The 19,465-nt window shown below is 37.2% G+C and overlaps 1 protein-coding gene across 3 annotated transcripts in view; it reads right to left on the reverse strand.

The window, feature by feature from the left end:
* The window catches only part of Tdrd7 (tudor domain containing 7), a 71,718-nt gene that overhangs the window by 37,068 nt on the left and 15,185 nt on the right, over nucleotides 1-19,465 (reverse strand). For all 3 annotated transcript variants that reach the window (XM_074051409.1, XM_074051408.1, XM_074051407.1), the window contains exons 2-6: nucleotides 13,667-13,879; nucleotides 11,280-11,421; nucleotides 10,184-10,397; nucleotides 8,178-8,251; nucleotides 5,697-5,914 (exon numbers count right to left, since the gene is read on the reverse strand). In XM_074051409.1, coding sequence (XP_073907510.1) covers nucleotides 5,697-5,914; nucleotides 8,178-8,251; nucleotides 10,184-10,397; nucleotides 11,280-11,421; nucleotides 13,667-13,879 — 861 coding nt within the window. The remainder of the gene's footprint in view (nucleotides 1-5,696; nucleotides 5,915-8,177; nucleotides 8,252-10,183; nucleotides 10,398-11,279; nucleotides 11,422-13,666; nucleotides 13,880-19,465) is intronic.

Raw genomic sequence — 19,465 nt, forward strand, 5'->3', positions numbered from 1 at the left:
TTTCAGCTTCCAAGAGTATCCCCAAAGATAAGGGACTGTTAACTGGGAGTGTGATGTCTGTTCTTGATTGTGCTCTGGCACACCTGACAGGGTTTATATGCTGATCTCCTGCCTCAGTCCCAAGACAGCAGAGCTGTCTCCCAGTCTTCAAAATGGCCAAAGTGAAGCAACCTCTACTTGAAACATGGCTTTTATAATTTCCTGAGTGTGTTAATTGTCTGCTAACCTTTTCAGGTAGACTCTGAGGAGGGGGCTTTTGAAACTTCCAGTTCCTTTCGTCCACCTGACTCAGATTTCTACTTGAGGACCTGAGGGTCAAGGCCTCCTCCACTGTAGGGTAAGACTCAGGGTCATAACCATGTTCTTCTCCCTCATATTTTTCATTGACTTGGGCTGCCACATTTTTTGGTTAGTCTTTGGGTGTTCAACCTCAAAGTCATCAATCCAATGACTGGGAATTGGCATTACCTGTAATTCCACTTACTACGCACATACCATGTACGGTCCCTCAGTCCTACCTCCCAATAGGAATGACAGATGACATAAAGGTGACTCCCTAAACCATGGAGACAAGCTGCCTCTTTTGGTGACCATGAGAAGATTCTAAATCAAATATGCCTTAAACTTGCTATCCCTCCAAGTTCATTTACGTTCACCTTGAGTTCTGCCTAATTTGGAATCACACACCTTTCTGAGTTTCTGTTAGTTTCAAGTAGACCATATTAGGTTTGGTGGAGGTGAGGCCCAAAGATTTCAAACATCAATTTCTTCAGGAATCTGTTTGTTCACAAAAATAAAAGTCTCTCTTCCTTAACTCTAAGAGGTCCTAACCTCTTTCTAGTAGTAATTTTGTGCTGTAAACTTAAAAGCCCTTGAAGTCAAAACTCCTTTGAGAGTCTCTGAGGCTCACCTGGCTAGTTCTGCACTGGTCTCTGAGGTGAGCTTACTGTCTCTATGGAATTACAATTTTCTTTGGGATTCTATAACAGAACTTAGTGTCATCCAATTAAATCAAGAGGCTTTCCAAAGCATTTGTACAAGCATTTTGTTTCCATGGAGTAGTAGTTTGTGTTAAAGTTTTAAATTAAATTTTTCTAGCCTTCATTTTATATGGTCACCACTGCACAGAAATTCAAACAGCAAAGTAAAATCCTGTTTACCTGGTGATCTACTTCCTAGCTACTCCAAGCACTTAGTAGTTGTTATGGACTCAAAGCAACAATAACAAAACCAAAAACCAAACAAATTTAAAAATCAACTTTAGCAGGGAATAAAAGATCCCCACGTGCCCAGGAACAATGACAACCTCAAAGAGTCACTGACCAGAGCCTGTACCCTATGATTAGCCAGCTCATAGGAAGAGTGGCTGACAACCTCATTAAGAGGTAGCCTCTTTGGGCTACAGCTGCCTAGTGCTGAAGTGGTCCTCAATGGCATCACTGAGTCACAATGAAAACATATAAAAGTGTGGAAGGGACCATGGAAAAGACACAGAGACCACCGAAATCCACCCAACTCAATGTCTTATACCACCTACTTCTATACCCATGTCTATGGCAGTATATTGAGCCTAGTGATCCTAAGCCCATCGTACATAGGAGTTGTCATTTTTCAGTTGATCATGTTTCAGAAAGTAGGATGGTTTGTGGTACATTCCACAGAGAATTTCTCAAGGCAAAGGTGAAAAGTTCCTTGTATCCCTGACTATTCACAAACCATCTACTCAGAGACCCTCCATCATCATGAATGAGTAGCTTTATAGACTATGTTTCAAGACCAACACTCTCTCACATCCCTACCCTTCACCTAAGACAGTCTTCTCACAAAAGCTGTCCTTAGACACACACTCCAACCATCTGAATTTGGCTGAATTTCATGTCATTTTCCTTCAGGGTGGCTCAAGGTTAGGTCGCTTGCTCACATGTTCCCCCAGGAAGATACTGGAGTCTGACTCTGGTCACACATCTGTAGAGAGCTCTCTGGGGTGATGGTGGCTGGGAGCTGTGGCTTTCAATTGTGCTCAAGGCTTTCCTTGCTCTCCCTCCTTCGGCAGGGTAGGGACATGAGAGGAATCTGTCCCCTTTCGCTTCACTTCATCCACTGCTTCCTTCTTTTCAACTAAAACTTTGCTCTTCTCTCTTAGCTTCTCCTCTGTTTTTGCTGAACTAACTTCCTCTCTATGGCTCTCAGGGCACTTCCCTGCTTCAGCAATGGGTTTTGGTCTGCTTTGAAGCTGGGCTGCCTTGTACTAAACACCTGCTGTTTCTGATACCATTCCAGCAGCTGTTTTCTATCTTTTATCTCAACTCAATTCTCATAACAGCCCCTGTGACATGTGTAGAATTAAGTCATATTTTAGAGCAGCCTGGGCTTTTAGAAGATGGTTTGTATGCTTAAGTTATACACCTAATAAACAACAAGTGACAATCTACCTCAAAGCCCATATTCCATCACTGCATTAAGGCCCTATGGGTAGTTTCCACTTCAAGTTCCAAACAGCAATATCATATCATCCTACAACATTTTTTCTGGTGGTACTAGGGTTCGAACTCAGGGCCTTGCGCTTACTAAGCAGGTGCTCTACCACTTGAGCCATGCCCCCAGCTCTCTTCAACTTCTCTGATTCACCTTTCTCCTTTTCAGATTTTCACTGAAGTTAAATTTTAAAAATGTTCCAATAATGTGTTCATCAGATATTTCCATTTAGTGGTGAAAAACTGGAAAAGAGATCAGATTCCATTAAAAAAAAACATTATAGGGACACTTCCAAGGCCTCAGCTCACCTTTCACTACTGCTTCTGCTGGTACTGCCACAAAGGTTGTATCTGATACCATTAGGACTGAGAACTGAGGATACTCTCTGCTGTTTGAATCATGTTCTATTTCCTTTGTGATTCAAGTTGTTTGTTTTCAATCCAGAAATACTCACACTTTTACAAATATGATTCAAGGGCTGAAGGCATGGCTTAAGTTTACTTTGAAAGCAAAGTCCTGAGTTAGAACTCCAGTACCACCACCCCTCCCCCCAAAAAAAGGTAAAATTCTTAGAACAGAAAAATACAATTCAAGGCCAGGCACAGTGACTCATACCTACAATCCCACTTACTCAGGAGGTGGAAACTGAGAGGGTTGTGGTTTGAGGCTGGCCTAGGCAAAAAGTTATCAAGATTCCATCTCAACCAACAAGCTGGGAATTTGGTGATTCATACCTGCAATCCCAGCCAGGTGAGAGGCATAGGTAGGAGGATCACAGTCTGAGGCTGGCCTGGACAAGAAGTACAAGACTCTGTCTGAAAAATAATTAAAGCAAAAAGAGCTGGAGACAGCTCAAGTGGTAGAGCATCTGCCTAGCAAGCACAAGATCCTGAGTTCAAACTCCAGTACCACCAAAATAAATAAATTTTTAAAAATGTGACTCATTTTACGTGGGCTGAAAGGTAGTTTATCATCTTATAAAATTATCACAAATGAAGTTAAGCTAGATTCCTGAACATCCAAAAACATAAAAACATAGGCAGCATGCAGCTCTACAGGAGCCACAGAACCACTGTTGCCTCCCTTGATATTTTGTTTGCTATATTGATGCAATTCAGAATTTTAGGAATCTTTAAGAGTATGAGGTATTTGAATATGAAACAACTTAAAATGTGGTACCTTCTAATGGGTAAGAAAATGATGCATAACAAAAATGCAGATTAATAGCAAAATATATCTGTAGAAGCTATTAATAATTAGTGCAATTAGGTGTTTTTCCCCATCACAGCATTTTATGTTCTACAGTTTTACGTTGTCATTCACGAAATGTCATGTTTGTATAATTAAGGCCTGGTGTTCACCAGCCCAACTTGGAATGTTTCTCTGGCTGTCCAGCAGGTCTTGGTGCTATGGGCAGAAACTCTTCTGAGTTGACCCGTCCTCTCAACTCATCACACTGCTTTAAATGGACACTGCAGACAGACAGATGTGCTGGTTATGCAGGACTGCAGAGCTGCCTCTCTCCACCTGTGTTTCAGTGTAGAGAAGATTTCAACCAAATCACTGTTTCAATTTGTAATTTTACTAGAAAGCAAAGTCAATTAGAGACCAGGAACCCAGGACCTCAGGAGAGGAAGCCGCTTGTTTCCACCAAGTGAGGTGTCTCCTTCAGGAAGTGACTTGGCCTCTGTTTGCCTCTTCAGCTTCTTTGAGTCACTCTCTTCTCCAATTCCTTACAGATCTTCTGTGTCAGGGTTTTGGCACAAACTGTTTCTTTTGTCTGAGGTCTTCTCTACTAATTTACACCAACTCACCTGTCAGATTTTAGTTTAATAGCCACCTCCTCTAAGCAGCTTTTCTAGACTCATCAGACTTAAGTCCTCCTGTTTACACACTTCCTGGGGACCCTGCTCTTCTTCATTAACAATTGCAGGCTTATCACTATTTGTCCAGTGTCTATTTTCTCCACTGGACAGGAAGTTCAATAAAGGCAAGGACCATGTCTGTCTTGTTTTTTGTATAGTCCCTAGGCAGCAGGATCAGTGGCTGGCATACAGAAGCAGTTTACAGACACCACATACAAGATAAGAAGAGCACCCTGTTCTGGTTACAAAAATACATGTTCTCTTTAGGCCAGGTACTTATGAAGGAGTAGCCTATACTTTGCCCAATAGGCAAAACTACATATTAAAGGAAGACTCCTTCAAAACACATTAACAGCACCAAGTAGCTATTAATGCTACTATTTAATAATATATATATTATATACATACACAACACACTCACACACACACTCACACACACATACATTTTTTTGTGAACCTGGGGCTTGAACTCAGGGCTTCACGCTTGCAAAGCAGGCGCTCTTACCACATGAGCCACACCTCCAGTCCATTTTTGCTTTGGTTATTTTGGAGATGAAATCTTGCAAACTATTTGCCTGGCTGGCCTCTAACTGCAATCCTCCCAATCTCAGCCTCCCAAGTAGCTAGGGTTACAGGCGTGAGCCACTGGTATCTGGTTAAGACTATATTTTATGTAAATAAAACATTAAGACGCATCTAAAAGTTATTAAGACTTAAGAATCTAGTTATTTGTACCTCTGGATGAAGATTACTAATAAACTATCCTGAATCCATCATCTTTTTATAAATCATTAACTCCCAACAGGAATAAATATGAAAGTTGGTAAATCATTTTCAATGTAAAATTTTTACTCTGAAAATAGTTTGTAAAGATTTTAAATATGAATGCTATACTAATTTCAAAATCAAAATGAGCTATTTTGTAAATAATTAGCCCAAATAACTAAAATTTGTTTAGCTATGGTCTTTAAAAATGCTTCAAGAATAAGCATATGAAGTTGAGGCTAATAAAAATTACCAGTAAGTATTAAAATGGCAAAGCTATCAATGTTTATTGGTAGCAGTTCAATCAATACAAAAATGGTATACAGTACATATTATCACACATTAAATGCACTTTAAAAATAATTTAAAGCAAAATGTACAATGGCAGCAATTATACACACAGGGCCCTCAACCTTGACACACTTCTCATATAAGAAAGAACCGACGTGTTAATCTTAGAGATAAAGATTACCAAAGCAACACATGCAAAGCACTCTGTGCTCCCTGAAGGAAAGGTGATATGACTGGTAACTCAGGATCTGAAAGCTGGGCAGGGGAGGCAGCAGAAGGGAGGAATAAGGAAAAACGTACCGTGCAAATATGAGGCCAGTGTTCAAATTGTTGTAAAATTCCTTGATTAAGATCTTCTTTATATAACTCTTTGTAAAAGTGTGGAAGCTTAGATATCCAAATGCCATTGCTATGCTTGTTTAGTATTTCCTTTATGCGGTTTTGAACCTCATCCATTTTATAAGTGTAAGAGGCAGGAGGCGTGACATTTGGTTTTTCAACAGTCTGATTTAAATTATCTTTAAATTAAAAAAATAATAAAATTAACCAAAATGCTTAACATTTTAGATTATCCCCATTACCTAGCATTTGTGTTCAGGCTTTCCTATGCTATGTGCATCTTGTAGCCAAGGACTGTAGAAGGGGGAACTATAGCTAAGCAGCACCAAGACAATTTTGTTTATTAACCCTGAAGTAACCAGAAGAATCAAGAGATCCCCAAAAAGTGAACTTAGCCTGTTAATTTTGCAAGGTTGCTTTATAGTTTAAACTTCAGAATGATCTTGCAACATCAGGAGTAATAAAGTTTATTATTTAAGCAACCATTTCCACCTGCAACTAAGGAAGGTAAAAATTTTAAATAATACAGGTTATATGCAACACTGAATTTAAAACTATAGTCCACAAAGCTTAAGAATAGTGGCATAATAATAAGACCAAAGAACATTTTACAGAAGACAAAAAGTTGTCCCGGTTCTTAGGGTATGATCATTTCCCCCTTTATAATGAAAATAATTTAGCAATATAAAGAAATTCAAAAACTGATCCAGCTACAATGATCATCTGAGCTTTAGTTTATACACATGAACAAAAGATTTGGGACTCCCATATAAGTAATATTGATTTATTTTTATTTCTCCAATATTTATCTTTTGTAAGTATACACTTACAAAGTTTTGGCTAGCTTTCTTACATTTACTTTTTACTTAAACTTAGAATGCCTGAATTCACAAAGACAAAGAAATCTTGAGTGTTCACTAAAGCTGATGGCTTTGGTATTATGAGAACTATTATTAAATTAATTCCAAACTTCCTTAAAATTCACTGGGATACAGATTGGGGTATGTTAAAAATTACCATCTACATGAAAAATGTGTCCATAATTTAATCAGATAACTCTATCTGCTAGAATTCAGTACTTTTTTGTTTTGTTTTTAATTGGCTGATAGGCATAGAGTCTGGTTTGGGAACACTGGTCTCTGAGGATGCCAGGAAGTGGAAAGGCAATTTTCATTGAGGAGTCCTGGACACTAACTGCTTTTCCCACCAGAGGGCATGAAGATGTGGCCTGGCCAGGCTTACACTGGCACAGAGAACTGAAGGATCTGGAACACCCATATGTGTTTCCTGTTAAGGGTCTTGCTAATTTATTTAGGTTCTTCCCAAACCATGAGATAACAGAACTGAGAAGGAAGAAATGATAAGGGAGAAATTAGGCTTCTGATAATTGGCCAGACTCTCCTTAATGACAGCATGTTACCAGTTGGTTTATCCTAAAGTCTGCAAATGCACCTGCTCTGTGGGGCTGCTGGAATCACCTAAGCTCTGTACCTTTCCATGAAAAAAGTTAAGGAAATAAATCTAGATTGCCAGCATGTAGGAGAGGTTGTGTATACATGTGTGCATTTCAGCTCTGGCAGGGGAATTACAATCCTGAAATAAATTCTCTCATTTTTGCAGACAAAGTTTATACGAATTTAAGCCTATAGAGTGATCTATGACTTTATTGAGTGGTCATGATTCAGAAAATGCATACATAAAGAAAAATCATATTGTTCAAAATTAACTTTTGTAAGAAATACTGGAAGAATTTCAATTCAGTAAGAATCACACTGAAAGCCACAAATTGTGTAAAATCACATTTGAATTCATATGCTATAAGCACTTATGCTGCTAGCTTGCCCTCTGGGAGAGTCTATGAGCAGGGAATTACACAGTGATTGAAGGAGACAAGATGACGACTGGGTGAATTTCTAACCTTCAGATTCATTGACTTTGTTATGTATTCTGGTGTTTTCTTATTTTACAACCTAAAGAATTAGGTATACTCATATTTTGATACTTAGCAGTCACTATACCCAGTTAAGGGTGCAAGCTTTTAAGCAGTGGAATATTTTAAACTCTTTTAGGAGCTTAAGTCCCACATTCATGTACTTTAAATCTAGAGCAGGGGAGTTCCTTAAAGTGAGGCCTCCAATTGCAGTCTTGAGGGCCTATCCCCTAATTAGAGAGAGGGTGGAGGTGACACGTGGACATGAAACAGTAGGCCTAATCTGAGGAAGGCCTCAAGTCAGAATTGATAATGATATCTTTAGAGATACTATTTTCTCTAAAGATCACTTTAACTTAAGATTTAAAGAAATTAGAAATAGGGGAGGAAAGACATATTCCAAGTAGGAGAAGGTGAGAACAAGGGTCAAAAAAAACACCATCAGATACTTTTCTTGGGGCGCTGAGGCTCCAGAAGTCATTATGTATGGTGAAGTTGTTTGGAACACATACCATTCACTTCCTTAGTAAAGGTTCTTGAAAGATGCATCTGAAAAGGCGGTGGAAAGGATGCCTTTGGGCTAAACCTATGGTGTAAAAGAATGTCAAGTTTTAAACACTACACTTTTCATTTAAAGTCTCTGGCATTGAACAATAAAACAAGCCATGAAAGTATTCCAAAATCAGAAAACACAAAGATGAAATCTCACATCATCTTTCCTATTTACCCAGAGAAAAGTATGTTAAAAGCTAAATTTAAACCTTGAAAGCTTGTTTCAGAACTTAGAAGTCAGAGTTTCAACTAATCACCTCTAAGAGACTAGCAAACAGAATAAATAAAGCCACACATAGAATAAACACTTAAAAATAAAGAATATTTTGGAATACAACCAGAAAACGAAGGACTTGCACCACCAGATATTGAAATGACCAACAGTTGGAAAGACAAGTAAAATATTAAGAGAGCTTAGAAACATTAAGTTTGTGTCTTAGCACATAATGAAAGTATATTTCAAAGCAGACAAGGAAGAGTTGCTTAATTATCTATTCCTAAAGGAAAAAACATAGATCCCCACCCCCATACCCTTACCAAAATAATTATAGGAAAAAGTTTACAAATTTGAAGACAAAAAAATTAAGCATACACACACATCATCTATGTCCATGTCTTCTTTCCCTGACTTGACATTAAGTGCCTTAATTATTTGTGCTCCTTATGCCTGGGAAATGTGGTACATGCAAGGGAGAGTGAATGTTACAAGAAATGATTGAATGAACACTGAATGAATTAATGACTGCATTTTGTCCTGCAATACACATTATTTCCTAATTTCTGAATAGTCTGGAACATCCTACAATTAGATTATTTGAAGCGAAGGATATTTCCTTGTAATATTTTAATTCTAAAAGAACTTATTAGATTGTGGGCTAGCTACCAATACATATTTAGTGCATGTAATTATAGGAGCATCATATGTGTACATCGACGCATGTGAATAAATAACAGAAAATGTGAAAAAATACAGTGCCTTTTCTACCAAGCTTTCTATAAAAAATTAGCTCTTCCTAAGTATTCTAGTATCTGGAGGAAAAATTCCTGGGGAAAATTTTTATCTTTACATGAAACAGAATTTTTGAACACTGATTTAAGGAGATATGATATCACAAATTTTATATGAAAAGGCACAAATTTCAAACTGCAAGGGGAAAGCATGGGCTATTGATTCATTTACATCAGGGATCAGTATATCAAACTTTAGGCTTTGCAAGGCTCTGTACCACTTAACTGTGCCACTGTGGGGAAAAGCAGCCACAGGCAATATGTAAACAGGATATGACCATGTTCCTATAAAACTGTATTTATAAAAACAGGCAGTGGGCCTGATTTGGTTCATGGATTATAGTTTGCTGACCTCTGAGATAGCTCATAAAACCATAAAGTTCAGAACCAAAAAGGAACTTTGAGGTCATCTACTTTCACATTTTTATTGGACAAATGAGGAAACCACAGATCCAAAAGAAGAAACAATTTAATTTATTTTACCTGGCTAGTGAATGGCAGCACCAAAACTAAGACTTTTAGGATGTCTTATTACAGTCTAGTATTATCGTGAATGGATGTCTGATGCTACTGCATAATAATGGGCACGATAACTAAAGCAAAGGGGAGTGTGTAACTAGATCAGATTTTACTTAAAACTTACAAAATTACACAAACAGGTTTTCAGAAAAGTTTGCAAGTTGCACTGAAATAGCATCTTAGAAGGACTTCTAAGAGCTTTTAAAATATATTTTACAAGGAGACATTACCAATAGTGTAGAGCAAGGAGAATGAAGATATGTTCAGAGAATGACGTTCAGGCAAGCAGGGAAAGAGAACTTACTAGTAATGATGCATTTTTCTACATGTGAACTTACATTAGATACAACAGAGTCTTCCTTAAGCTGAACATACATTTTGACCATTTATTGTCCTATTTCACCAAGCTTCTCCTCTTAGTCAGATAAAGCCAAGATACCTGCTGTTGGCGGACATGGTCACATGCCTTTGCACTGCAATGTCTTTGAATACTTCATTTCCAAGAGTCATGTGTAGTGGGTAAGGTGGTATTTCAGCATCAGACTTAACTCCAAGAGCATTTCCTTTGTCTCTTAACAGTGTTGGATTAGGTTTTTTGTTGATAGAAAAATCTGAAGCAAATCCTGGTTGTCTGAGAGTTGCCTTTGGTTTTCCTGTGAAGTTGGGCATATACAATAGATTCAATTGGCCTCCTCAAACCATAGTTTCATTATGCCATTACTCCCTTGACCAGATGATTTCTGTGGGTCTCTCTGTAAGGACACGAGGGGCCCGTGGAGGGTGGGTGAGTAGGGAAAGAGATTGGGGAGTATTTAGCAGATGAGATTCTCCACCTGCCCAGCTACTTCCCTCTACTCACCACCTTAACACTTCTGTGGCAGCTACTGTTTGGAGGGCACCATGATCCTCCTTGTGTCTTCTCCAAACTCTACCTATAGTTTGAGGTCTGGGCTCAAGTCTCACCTCTGCTATGTAGCCCTCCACTGCCATTTTCTCTCACAAAATGTTGTTGCCTTGTCTAAAATGTTAATACTAGCATTTAGTCATTTACTGTTTTGTATTATCATTGAACTACTTCTTAAGAATTTAGTTTTAGAAATAACTGCCCCTTGAGTTAAGTATTTAGTAAACATAGGTTGAGCTGTCTATAATAGTTTTTTGTACTATATAATTCACATTTTTCTGAAAACCGAGGTCTTATATACCAAAAGACATAATTTGCTAAGTGAGACATTAAATCATGGGTTCTCAATTCATCCAACATTCTAGATGTGGCTTCTGGTCAATAACCTAAAAGAATAAAAACACACTTAAAATCTGCTGAGCTGTTTCACACTGTGTAATTGTTTCACTTTGTAAGTCCTGCTCATCATGTTCACATAATCATTTCAAATGGACATCCTAGCTTCAGGAGTTTTCTCTTACATATGGATGCTAACATAGGAATTTATCACAAATTATGGGCATATTTCCATAATTCCCATGACAGTGTATTCATGGACAGCTTCAAAATTTTAGTGTATGAAAAGCCCTACCTTCTAGGAAAAATGGCATGGTTTTCTTCACTCTCATCTGACAGTTAACTTGCCGCCCAGTTTTCCTTTTAGAGCTCCTCTGCCGAGCCACAAGCTGAGCAATCCTTGCAGTTTCTGTGCAAGCCACGGCATAGCAGGTAATCTGTTTATGAGAGGCAGAATGAGAGGACAAACATTTCTCAGAGCCAGTGCTGCCTACAAGCCAGCGTGTAAAAGCGGGTCTCAGTGAGCCTACACATCCCAAATTAAGCTGTATACAAATATTCATTTACCTCTCTCCTTGATAATGTTAGGGCAAAATTCTATTTCCTACAAAAGGAATCAAGCTTAACTAATACACTGAATTATCTTCCTCCAAACTGAAATTTTCTTTTACTTCCTAAGCAAGTATTTATTAAGCATCTGCAATGTAGTAGATATGATGGGATTAACAAAGGAACTCAAAGAAAACTGTGATCTGCCTACATTATCTCATATAATCCATGGGACAAATTTCATTCCCACTTTACACATGGAAAAGTGATGCTCAGAGAAATTAGCCAACCTTCCAAGTCACACAGCAAAGCCAGTCCTCTGAATCCAAAGTGTGTTCTTATACCTACTGTGTTTGTTACCTCTCCAAGACCTCTTACTATTTTCAGCTGTAAACAGAGGTGCTTTCATGGGGGCCTCAGGGCTCACCACTGGTAGGGGTGTGAGGACAAGGCTCAGCTTATTACCTTTGATTTAAAAATTCACATGATAGTATAGAGGATATCAGAGAAAAGATTTGAAGCATGGAGACATCTGGGATTAGATGATCTCTAAAGACCTTTTTCGTTTTCAAGACTATGACTCTAAATTGAAATCAAGAACAGGAAAACAATGAGGCTTTATACCACAGACAGAACATGTTCTGCTCTTTGGCCCAGCCATTCTATTCCTGAGGATATATTACAAGAATATAATTGAAAAGAAAAGAGTTACCTACTCCAGTATGTTCTGGGGATATTGTAACAGGCAAAACCTGGAAACATTTAAAATGCCCAAAATAGGGGAACAAAAGTTAAGTAAATTATATAGTATATTAACTGTAAGAAGTATTACTAATTTATTAACTCATTTGGACATTTGATTGTTCATGTATTCAACACATACTTATTAAGCCTCAACTACAAGGGGTGAAAAGAATCCCTTATTCTCAAGAAACTAAGGAAGGAAAAAAAGAGAGAGAAAGAAACTAAAAAACATTGCATTGACTGTTACAATGGATGTATTATCAGGTGCAAAAAAGAAAGGCAGGCTTAAATCTAGAAGGGTAAGGGATGATAAAAAGCATGTTTAACTATTAGTATATCATTTAATTAATTTATAAAAGTTATTACAGATAAGATGAACTTCCCCTTTGACAGCTCTCTTGATCCTAGTTTGTTTTTTCTCCCCACCCCATCTCTGCTACTCCTCCTCCCACTCACAACAGAGGAACCAGAATGGTAAGTTTTGGTGAGAAACATCCCAGAATTGTTCTGTATATTTACATATGTAGAAATATACTCAGAAAGCTATAGTGTTTAGGGGGAGGGAGAAAGGTGTTTTTTCCCTTCTTCTGTCATACTGTACAATGGGTTAGTACCAAGTGACACTGCTGAGATATGATGAAATTGTAAGCAAACATCTACCTGCTACCAACAAATGGCCCATACTGCACATAAAAGAGCTTCTCTTGGAGAAGCTGAAGGAAGTAAAGTGGGAAGATAGTAGGATCATATTCATAAGAAGAACAGAATAGGCTAGGGAGGGAAGGGACTAAGAGAAGAGATTGGTGGGGAGGCTCCTGTCATAATAAAGTAATGAGTGCTCAAATAAGGAACAAGCTAGGTCCAGATAGAGGAGCTGGTATAAATGCCATCAAATGAGAATTTAAAACCACCAGAGTTGGGGATGTAGCTCAGTGGTATAATACTTGTCTAGCATGCATGAGGCCCTGGGATCAATCTCCAGCACTGCAAAATATTTAAGTAAATAAATAAATAAATACACACATAAAAGTGGTGACTGGAAGGTCATTAGTGACCTCAGCAAAAATCATTTTAGCAGGTTTGTAATTGGCTGTTGTGATGTTTATTTAGTTGCTTAAGGACTCCAGTATGACTATTTTGTTTAGAGACTGTAATTGGGTAATTTTTAACTTTTAAATTTTCATTAGTGTAGTTAAAATTTTATGCTTACAATGAGAAGAATCTGAGAGGTACAAGATATCAGAACCTAGGCCATGCTTTTGATGTTCTATCACTATCCATCTCAAACTACTTACCTGGTACTTATCTACCATAGCTATGAGACTGTAAGTACCAGGTAGTTGATCACAAATCAGGCTTATTCTTCTGACACACACACAGCCTTCTTACCTCCCCAGATCTACTACTTTCTATCCTGACAACTGCTGGCACGCTTCTCAGATAGGCTTCTAGAGTGGGATAACCAAGCTGCTTGAAGGGGATCCAGTCTCCAGTTAAGGATCGGTACTCTCCTTGGAGCCGGGGTAATGCTATCCCGTTCTTATGAGACTGCAGAACAGCCCGCAGCATCTTTGAAACCAGATCTGCTTCCAGCATCTTCGCCTGTAAGAACACAGTAGAAAGTTACTATATCATGGTTTATTGGTATGTGATTGCAAATAGATTTTCAGAGCTGAAACTTGTTAGATTATGCCATAGAGTAGTACTGAACACTGTCTTTATGATGAGAATGAAGGGGAAAGTTGGAAAGGCACAGAGGAGGCCTGGAGAGAAGGCTTCAGATGAGAGAAGGCCTGAATAGAGTCCCCATGGTAAGATGGAATTGGCCAGACTAGGAGGAAAGGGATGGGTTGTGGGGCTGGGGAGAACAGGAAGTGCAGAGGCATGTAGGTAAGAGAGAAGGGCATGGTTGTTCTGAGAACTCCAGGCAGTTATGTGGATGGTCATAACTGAACAAAACTGAGCTGAGGGCTGAGAGAGGGTTGGAGAGGTGGGAAGGGGCAGACTTTGAAAAAGCTACATTATGCTAAGATGTTTCCATTTTGTCAAAAGTAACATGGGGCTCTGGGAGAATTTTTAATTAGGGAAAGAGAATGATCAGCTCTAATTTTTGAAAGATCACTATTCAGCAGCAGGGAAGATGAACTGGAAGGACTTCTTAGAGTTGTAAGAATACTTAGAAATGTGGAGGACCTGACAACAGGGCACAAGGAATAGCTAAAAAAAAAAATCAAGTTGAGAGCTAATTAGAGGCAAACTTCACAGGAATTCATTAACTTCTTAAATGCTGAGAAAGACTTCCAAGTTTCCAGCTGAGATGGGGTGGAGGCAGGATTACAAGAGAGGAAGAGAGTGGGTTCATTTTGGACAGATGAAGGCTGGGATGCTCATAGGACAGCCATATACATATGTTTAGTAGGAACCTAGGTTAGACACTTGAGCTGAATCATACATTTGTTAGTCTTCAAAATGAATGGAGTCAAAAATAAGGTGAAGGTGGAGGGCCATCACTTAAACAATGGGGAGAGGAAAAAGAACCCACAAAAGGCTGAGGAAAAAGGGACCAAAGAAAGAAAAGCAGAAGAGGCAGTGTAATGGTATCCTGCAGACAGGGGGGGAGAATCAATAAGTTCAAAAGTGTCACAAGCAACAGGCAAGCTGAGTGAGAGAAAACATCAAAAGTGAATTTGGGTACCTAGGAAATTACTGGGATCTTTGGATATGCATTTTTATCTGATATTTTTCAAGGTTAACTGCTCATTAGTTTTTGGACTAATGACTACATCTAGTTTCAGATTTTCATAGAAAAAAATGAATAAAGAGATATCCAGAGAATAATGTACAAATAGCTGAGTAAAATGGCTTACTATTTTACTAGAAGAAAGAAGCAAGCAAGCCATGGACAATTTTTAAATTTACCTTCAACAGTGCTGTCCAACAGAACTTTCTGTGATGATGGAAACATTTTCTATTCAATTTTTTTGGGGGAGGGGCTGGGGTTTGAACTCAAAGCTTCACTCTTGCTAGGCAGGTACTCTACCACTTGAACTACACCCCTAGTCCTGAAATAAGTCTTTTTTTTTTTTGGCGGTACTGGGTTTTGAACTCAGGGCCTTGTACTTGCTAGGCAGGCATTCTACCACCTAAGCCACTCCACCAGACCAACATTTTCTTTCTGTCCTGTTCAAAAAGACAGCTACTAGTGTCATGAGGTTTTGAGCACCAAAAATGTGGCCATGGTGATTGGGGAAGTAAACTTTTAATTTACATGTGGCTAGCACCTACCATATTAGACAAGCATCCTTTTCCTTTCTCTGGATTAGAAAACAGAAAGAAAGAATAACATAACAATTCTATGGATTTCTTCATCTGTCAGTTTTTAAAAGGAAACAAAATGTTAATTTGTTTAGAGTCTATTAATTATAAATATAACACTTAATTGACAGAAAGGCTTACATTGCAAATGTAAATATAAGTATTCATTATGTATTACTTTCTGCTAAACATTAACTCTTCAAATTGTTACCACTAGCACCAACATTTAATTAATACTATAGTCTAGGAAAGTCCTATACTAGGCCAATATTATTATTATTTCTACAGATAACTAGATAGATTATACACATAAAATCACACACACACATATATGAAAATTTTAATTTACACATACATAAAGTAAAATTAACTCTTAGTTTTTGTTGTTTTGTTTTATCTGAGATAAGGACTCACTATGTAACCCAGGCTGTCCTAAAATTCATGATTCTCTTGCCTCAGGCTCCTGAGTGCTGGGATTACAGGCACACATCACCATGTCTGTCTAAAATAATCTAATGTTATATGTCTGAGACTTGAAAAATATATACACCCATGTAATCATCACCACAATTGAGGTATTTCTAGCAGGAAAAGAAATGGTAGATTTAAAATGAACCATACCTAATATTTACATTAAATTTAAATAACTGAAATATCCCCCAAAAAAGCTGGAGATTTGTCAGAGTGACCATGAAAGTAAGACTTGCCTATATACTAACTTCAAGAAATCTACTTTAAGTATAAGTACATAGGTTAAAAGTAAAAATACAGAAAAAGACATGTCATGAAAATGCTATAACCATATTAACATCAGAACAAAAAATTTTACCAGGGATAAAGAGGGACATTACATAATGAATAAGGAGTTAACTTTTCATGAAGACATAATAATCCTAAGCATGGTGGCACCAAACCTGAGAGCTGAAAAAATAAATTCATGATTATGGCTAGACACTTTAAATTGATAGAACCAGTGGACAAAAAAAATCAGTAAGGGTGTAGAAGAGCTGAACACTTTTAACCAAACTGGACTAAGGGCATTCATAGCAACAAGAGCAGAACATACCTGCTTTTCAGCAATGCATAGAATATTCACCAAAACAGAATGTATTTTGTGATAAAACAATACTCAACCCATTTAAAATAACTAAAATTGTACAAAAGAATATTCTGTGACCAGAATAAAACCAAAGTAACTATTAGGAACAAGAAGAAATGTGCACAATTACTATATATTTGCAAACATACATAGTTCTAAATAACCAATGGGTCAAAGAGGAAGGCGCCCCAAGAAAGTTTTTAAATAATGAAGACACAATATATAAAATTTTTCTGGGTTTAGTAAAAGCATTAGTTAGGAGAAAATTTGCAGCATTATATCTTAACGTCATGTCATGCTAAGAAGGAAGGTACCAAGTCAACGATGTAATCTCTCACCTTGAGAAGGAAGTAAAGATGATAGTAGTGCTCAGTACTGAAATGATGAAATAGATCAATAGTGAAATTTGAAAACCATAGAAAAAAATCATGAAAGTAATTCTTTGAAAACATCAATAAAATTGATGAAGTTGTAGGAAGATGAACCAAGGAAAAAAAGAGAAGGTATGGTTTACCATAATGGGATTGAAACAGGATTCATCAATACTGATCCTACAGATATTAAAGAGAATATTATGGATAAGTCATGCCAATAAATGAAATGAAATGGATAACTTTACTGAAAAACAAATTTCAAAGCTAACCCAAAAAGAAATAGTTAAACTGAATATCCTTTTATCTACCAGAGAAACTGGATTTATTGTTTAAAAAAAATCTTAACATAAGGAAAATTCAAAGCCCAGAATGCTTTACTGGCAAATTTTGCCAAACATTTAGAGAAGAATCAATACCACTCTTACACAAACTCTTCCATTAAACAAAGAGAACACTTATGAACTCACTCTACAAGGCCAGCATTATGCTTATACCAAAGCCAGACAAAGACATTATAAAAAATAAAGAAGTATAGACCAATATCCTTCATGAAATAAATACGAAACACTAACAAATCAAACCCAACAATAAATAGAAAGAGTAACAGGTAAGGTTTATTCTAGGAATGCAAGGTTGGCTCAATACTCATAAGTCAATAAATACAATTTACCACATGAACAAACTACATGATATCAAGATGTATGCGCGTATCAATTAGAGAAAGAAAAAGATGTGACAAAATTCAAAATCCATTTATGATGAAAAACTCTCATAAAATAAAAATAAACATTTGTGAAAACCCACAGCTAACATCATACGTAACAAGAAAACAAGCGAATCCCTTCAACTGAAAATTGGGAACAAGGCAAGAATGTCTATGTTCACCACTTCCATTTATTGTCACACTGGAGGTCCTAACCAACTCTGTCAGGCTGATTTCAAGACTATAAAACTGTATTAATCAAAATAGTGATAATGTCAATGGAATAAAATACATATTCCAGAAATAGATTATCCAGAATCCATATATGTCAATTAATTTTCAACAAAGGTGCTAGTGAAATTCAATGGAAAAAGTTAAATAGTACTTGTACAACTAGCCATCCATATGCAAAAAATGAACCTATACCATATATAAAATAGATAATTTAGGTCAGAAATGAAAAATCAACTACTGTAAAACTTCTGAAAAACACAGGAGTAACTCTTTGTGACCTTGAGTTAAGCAAAGATCTTTTAGACCTGCAGAAGAAAAAGGTGAAAAATTGAATCCCATTAAAACTTAAAATACCCTGGGCTGGCGGAGTGACTCAAGAGGTAAAAGCACCTGCCTAGAAAGCATGAGGCTTGACTTCAAACCCCAGTGCTGCCAAAAAAATTTTAAAAATTAAGAAATGAACAAATAGGTAAAGAAACTGTCAAAATATCCCTATTTGCAGACGACATGATCCTATACCTTAAAGACCCAAAAAACTCTACTCAGAAGCTTTTAGACATCATCAATAGCTATAGCAAGGTAGCAGGATATAAAATCAACATAGAAAAATCATTAGCATTTCTATACACTAACAATGAGCAAACGGAAAAAGAATGTATGAAAACAATTCCATTTACAATAGCCTCAAAAAAAATCAAATACCTAGGTGTAAACCTAACAAAAGATGTGAAAGACCTCTACAAGGAAAACTATACACTTCTGAAGAAAGAGATTGAGGAAGACTATAGAAAGTGGAGAGATCTCCCATGCTCATGGATTGGTAGAATCAACATAGTAAAAATGTCGATACTCCCCAAAGTAATCTACATGTTTAATGCAATTCCCATCAAAATTCCAATGACATTCATTAAAGAGACTGAAAAATCTACTGTGAAATTTATATGGAAACACAAGAGGCCACGAATAGCCAAGGCAATACTCAGTCAAAAGAACAATGCAGGAGGTATCACAATACCTGACTTCAAACTATATTACAAAGCAATAACAATAAAAACAGCATGGTACTGGCACAAAAACAGACATGAAGACCAGTGGAACAGAATAGAGGATCCAGATATGAAGCCACACAACTATGAGCAACTTATCTTTGACAAAGGAGCTAAAAATATACGATGGAGAAATAGCAGCCTCTTCAACAAAAACTGCTGGGAAAACTGGTTAGCAGTCTGCAAAAAACTGAAACTAGATCCATGTATATCACCCTATACCAAGATTAACTCAAAACGGATCAAGGATCTTAATATCAGACCCCAAACTCTTAAGTTGATACAAGAAAGAGTAGGAAATACTCTGGAGTTAGTAGGTATAGGTAAGAACTTTCTCAATGAAACCCCAGCAGCACAGCAACTAAGAGATAGCATAGATAAATGGGACCTCATAAAACTAAAAAGCTTCTGTTCATC

Source organism: Castor canadensis, chromosome 13 (assembly GCF_047511655.1).
Source record: "Castor canadensis chromosome 13, mCasCan1.hap1v2, whole genome shotgun sequence".
NCBI lineage: Eukaryota > Metazoa > Chordata > Mammalia > Rodentia > Castoridae > Castor > Castor canadensis.